The 5,984-nt window shown below is 39.3% G+C and overlaps 1 protein-coding gene across 1 annotated transcript in view; it reads right to left on the bottom strand.

Annotated features, from left to right (window-relative positions):
• LOC138037451 (tetratricopeptide repeat protein 28-like) overlaps positions 1-5,692 on the bottom strand; it is a 7,789-nt gene extending 2,097 nt beyond the window's left edge. Inside the window, exons 1-4 of the mRNA XM_068883375.1 lie at positions 5,618-5,692; positions 5,359-5,407; positions 1,208-2,581; positions 1-1,030 (exon numbers count right to left, since the gene is read on the bottom strand). The exon at positions 1-1,030 is cut by the window's left edge and continues 1,041 nt beyond it. Coding sequence (XP_068739476.1) covers positions 1-1,030; positions 1,208-2,533 — 2,356 coding nt within the window. The 5' untranslated portion in view covers positions 2,534-2,581; positions 5,359-5,407; positions 5,618-5,692. The remainder of the gene's footprint in view (positions 1,031-1,207; positions 2,582-5,358; positions 5,408-5,617) is intronic.
• Positions 5,693-5,984: the final 292 nt, after the last annotated feature.

The following is a 5,984-nucleotide window of genomic DNA, read 5'->3' on the forward strand; positions in this document are numbered from 1 at the left end:
TTATCCCGATATCCTCTCTTAGCAACCAGAAGCTGATCGTGTTCCCTTCAAGTGCTGTGAAAACAGTTTGTGAAGGTAGATCTTTCATAACCAAAGAGATAGTTACCTTCATTGTAGGTTTCTCACCAATGCTGTATTGCATCTTTAAAATGTCTGCCAAAGCCTGTGCTCGTCCTTGCTCAGCAGCATACAAAGCTTCATCAACCTCTCCATTCTTCAAGAGTGCTGTCCACAGAGTGGTGTACGCAACACCCTTTGTGTCACGAAAGCTTATTTTCCATGCATCCTCTGACCAAAGAAGACGCCTAACTTCATCAAAATAATAAATGCTTAGACGATAGTAATTAAGAGCTTGGCTCAAGGAGCCAAAAAATTCATGAACAAGACCGATATGATAACATGCAATTCCCAGCCCTATTGGGTCCTCTGTTTCCTTGCAAATACTAAGACCTTGATGATGGTACTCTATGGCTTGCTTGAAATTACCAAGACTTTGATAAGCATTGCCAAGATTGCAATAAGCTCCTCCTTCTCCGGCCCTGTCCCCTACCTCTTTTGCAATACTAAGATCTTGATGGTAGTACTCTATGGCTTGCTTGAAATTACCAAGACTTTGATAATCATTGCCAAGATTGCAATAGGCTGTTCCTTCTCCGGCCCTGTCCCCTACCTCTTTTGCAATACTAAGACGTTGATGGTGGTACTCTATGGCTTGCTTGAGATTACCAAGTCTTTGATAAGCATTGCCGAGATTGCCATAGGCTGCTCCTTCTCCGGCCCTGTCCCCCACCCCTTTTGCAATACTAAGACCTTGATGGTGGTACTCTACGGCTTGCTTGAAATTACCAAGACTTTGATAAGCATTGCCAAGATTGCAATAAGCTCTTCCTTCCCCGTCCCTGTCCCCTACCTCATTCGCAATACTAAGATGTTGATGGTGGTACTCTATGGCTTGCTTGAAATAACAAAGACTTTCATAATCATTGCCAAGATTGCAATAAGCTCTTCCTTCTCCGGCCCTGTCCCCTACCTCTTTTGCAATACTAAGATGTTGATGGTGGTACTCTATGGCCTGCTTGAAATTACCAAGACTTTGATAAGCATTGCCGAGATTGCCATAGGCTGCTCCTTCTCCGGCCCTGTCCCCTACCCTTTTTGCAATACTAAGATGTTGATGGTGGTACTCTATGGCTTGCTTGAAATTACCAAGACTTTGATAAGCATTGCCGAGGTTGCAATAAGCTCTTCCTTCTCCGTCCCTGTCCCCTACCTCATTCGCAATACTAAGATGTTGATGGTGGTACTCTATGGCTTTCTTGAAATTAGCAAGACTTTGATAAGCATTGCCAAGATTGCAATAAGCTCTTCCTTCCCCGTCCCTGTCCCCTACCTCTTTTGCAATACTAAGATCTTGATGGTGGTACTCTATGGCTTTTTTGAAATTACCAAGACTTTGATAAGCATTGCCAAGATTGCAATAAGCTCTTCCTTCTCCGGCCCTGTCCCCCACCTCTTTTACAATACTAAGATCTTGATGGTGGTACTCTATGGCTTGCTTGAAATTACCAAGACTTTGATAAGCATTGCCGAGATTGCCATAGGCTACTCCTTCTCCAGCCCTGTTACCTACCTCTTTTGCAATACTAAGACCTTGATGGTTGTATTCTATGGCTTGCTTATAATTACCAAGACTTTGATAAGCATTGCCAAGATTCCCATAGGCTGCTCCTTCTCCGGCCCTGTCCCCTACCTCTTTCGCAATACTAAGACGGTGATGGTAGTACTCTATGGCTTGCTTGAAATTGCCAAGACTTTGATAAGCATTGCCGAGATTGCCATAGGCTATTCCTTCTCTGGCCCTGTCCCCTACCCCTTTTGCAATACTAAGATGTTGATGGTGGTACTCTATGGCTTGCTTGTAATTACCAAGACTTTTATAAGCGTTGCCAAGATTCCCATAGGCTGCTCCTTCTCCGGCCCTGTCCCCTACCTCTTTCGCAATACTAAGACGGTGATGGTGGTACTCCATGGCTTGCTTGAAATTACCAAGACTTTGATAAGCGTTGCCGAGATTGCCATAGGCCCTTCCTTCTCCGGCCCTGTCCCCTACCCCTTTTGCAATACTAAGATGTTGATGGTGGTACTCTATGGCCTGCTTGAAATTACCAAGACTTTGATAAGCATTGCCGAGATTGCCATAGGCTGCTCCTTCTCCGGCCCTGTCCCCTACCTCTTTCGCGATACTAAGACGTTGATGGTGGTACTCTATGGCTTGCTTGAAATTACCAAGACTTCGAAAAGCACTGCCGAGATTGCCATAAGCGCTTCCTTCTCCAGCCCTGAAACCCACTTGCTTAAAAATGGCTAATGCTTCTGTGTAATTTGTTATGGCCTGATTAAAGTGAGCTACAGCATGATAGTAGTTACCAAGATTGAAATAAGCCAAACCCTCGCCTTGTCTGTCTCCCTCCTTTCTTGCAATGCTAAGCTCTTGCATATGCCGCTCCAAAACGTCCACATTTCTATCCACCATTGTTGACAATCAGAACCAGGAAGTTTTTCTCAGAAATCTGGGGTGCACCTAGAAGATAAATAAACAAAAACACAATAGGTTAGACCAGGGTTTAACATTGTATAAGCAAGAATTTAGGGACCCCTTGCGATTGCGGTACAATTTACCACTGCAGGACCTACCATCTACCTGTGCTTGTGGAGAGCCATTTAACATAAGCCATTGTCTATCATGCAAAAAGGGGAGATTTGTGGCTCAAAGCCATGATGGAGTGAGAAATCTACTAACCTCTCTACTCAGCAAAGTGTGCAAGAACGTCCAAGTGGAGCCTCACCTTAGGCCTTTGGACAATGAAGTGATGAACTTAAGATCAGCCCTAACAACGGAGTGACAGCATTTTTCGATGTTAGAGTGTTGCATGTCAACTCCGAGACTAACCAAGGGAAACCAACTGCAGCAATTTTCAAGGAACAGGAGAGTGAGAAGAGGCGAAAGTACCGACAAAGGGTGCTAGAAGTCGAGATGGGCTCCTTATTTTTGGAACCAACGGTAGGATGGGCGGAGAATGCAGAATGTTTATAAAGCATTTAGCAGAGAAATTGGCAGAGAAGGACTTTGAAGGATACCCAGTTGTTATTAGCTGGCTCAGGACCAGGATTTCTTTCGCTATTTTAAAGTCTGTAAATACTAGCATCAGAGGGTTGCACCAGCCGTTTTTTAGAAGTAAAGTTGTAGATGATTTTAAAGTAAATTGTACAGCTGCTGACCTACTTTTATGAAATAATTTTATATTTGTAAACCTTTCTGAACTGAAATTTTTATATTTTAATTGAATGAATATGTAATAAAGGTTAAGTCAAGCTTCTTCTTTGTAGATTAAATGTTCCTTACAAGGAGGTGAAACTCAAACTAACCAACGATATTATAGAAAACATACTGTAACCCAGAAAAGGTGCTCATTTACACCTGCGTAGAAATGCCTGTTATGCCTGTTATTTTCCTTCCCAAATTTTTTACAGGGGCACCCAACGTCAATTTCGGAAAATATCTGTTCGGAAGACGATTTGAAATCTAGAATTTTCGAAACATTTGACCTAAAATTTCTTGCTTGCCTGCCTGTCCTAGGATTTTCGAACATCTGAAAAATGGTATAATTGCCCATTTAAAACAGATTTTTACCCTAAATAGGTCACCTAGAATTCTCGGGAGCCTTTTTTTCTGGCTGAAATTTTCGAAAAGGTAAGTTTTGATCCCTAAAGTTTTCGGATCACTAGACTTTTAGCTAGGAAATCCGAACAGATGAAAAATTTTTAGGGGATAAAAATATGCCTATATCTACCGTTTAAATACTAAAATACGTTTAAAAGTGCTATGTTTAAGTGGTTTTGAGCTATCTTCTCGTTGGGTGCCCCTGTTTTTAACGTTCTCTTGCACAAAGTTCAATTTCCACTATGGAAGACCAAATATTTTCTTGGTCAATTTATGACAGCTGATGATGCAGGGGTTTGTCTGCAAGCGTTTCCTTCTTGTCTCGCCCCATTTTTCGTAACTCTAAAAAATTTAATTTCATGTGGTTATCCACTGCCAAGTCTTTCCGTAAAACATTATCTAGGGGGAAATAACTTTCTAACACAAATCATTTATACCTACACAAACACCGTGGATCGAGATCAAGTGAATGTAAACAAAATGTATCAAAATACATCACTTACTTTATCGATGTGTAAGGAAAGAATAGAGGGTTGTATAGTTCCGTAAGACGGCCAAAATGGTCCACGCAAGAACAACAAATTTGAGCCAAGTTTTACGAGTTTATTTGAGTCGGGAACGAACAAATAAACAAAGCCACGATAAGCCAATGGATTAAACATAGTAAATTGATACTATTTACAAGCTGAACAATAAAAACTATGCTAAATACATGAAGAAACATACTTACGAACTAAAATGCAAAGAAATTACCAACAAAACGAGTAAAATGACTGCAAATTGTAAACAGACTAAACAATGTTATAATCCAAGAACTATCATATGAAGCGTGGATTTGAAAATAGCACAATAATCCTACAATAGTACATTGAAACTAGTAATTGTGAAATAATGGTAACAAACGGATCATTTGGAATCAAATGCAATCAAAAGGATACTAAGCGGTATACAAAAATACAGTAATTACTCATTGGAAAACAGCAAATCACATGCTGTGCCAGACTAAAGGTCAACATAGATAAATAAACCTAGACAATAGCAAATGAAATTTTGCAATCACTGCTAAGAACTAAAATCAAGAACAGAAAGCTATATGTAGTGACTAAACTAAAGGCTAGGCATAAATAAAGAAATAGGAAAATACTGATAACATACCAAATGTTATTGATAATATACCCCTCACAAGTCTTGGAAAATGACTTGTCTTGAAGACTGACACTCTTCAGATAAATTAACTGAACCAACTGAACTTACTGAGTAAATGGTAGCCAATTTATAATGGATTTCAGAAAAATAGAAAAATTACTAAAAACCAAATAAGGCTAGGGAGTAAATCTACTACCCACTAATACAGGATTTACCTAAGGGAAGAAGTTTACCACTCCTACACAACAGGAATTAGGTAAGAGAAATGTGAGGGGATGACACAACTACACAAGCAAAAATATGAGGAACTTGAGTGATTGGGTTATGGGTAAATAAGCAAATAATAGTAGTAAGGATGATGAAAAGGAGTTGAAAATAATTGGAATAAAAATAAACACAAAATGAACAAAAGTGACCTAGTTACAGTTTAATCAAACGACAGACAAATAACTTATTACAGGTACACCCAGCAAGCTAATATTACTTAATACCTTGCAATGTTCCTCTTTAAACCCTTTTCAGCAGGAATAATGAATCTGGCTGAAAAAATTATTTAAGGGATAAATAATACTGGTGGATCACTTGGATGCATCATTCGCAACTAATCATGAGTGACCGTGAGCACTTCAGAAAATCAACTTATAAGGAATTCTGACAAAAAGTAACACAAAAGTCATCAGAACTGGTTTATCACACATAAATTATTACTTGTTTGTGTTATTAGGAAATGAGAAACAGTGAGCAACTTACCAAAATTGATGCTAATCGGAGCGAGGTCCTCGACAAAAAGAAATGACTCTGCAAAATACGATTATTTAATGAGGTTATCCATGCATTATTGAATCTTGTAGGCAAACTTTTAACTTTCATAACAAAAATCACTTGCGTAGTATGCAAAAAAAGTACCCCATTTTTCTACAGACTTTTGTCCCAGAGCCACTGTATGCTGTATCCTAATCTAACTGATTGGTTTCTAAACATGAAAGCTTAAGGCTTATTACGTGCAGTATTGTCATTGCCTGGGTAATATTAATAAGCCCCTTTGTTTGTGATGAATATACCGGTATATTCTAAATAATAAAGATAATTTGAACTCCTGGGTTCTACTAAACAAACA

The sequence above is a fragment of the Montipora capricornis genome, chromosome 2, assembly GCF_036669925.1.
Source record: "Montipora capricornis isolate CH-2021 chromosome 2, ASM3666992v2, whole genome shotgun sequence".
NCBI classification, from domain to species: domain Eukaryota; kingdom Metazoa; phylum Cnidaria; class Anthozoa; order Scleractinia; family Acroporidae; genus Montipora; species Montipora capricornis.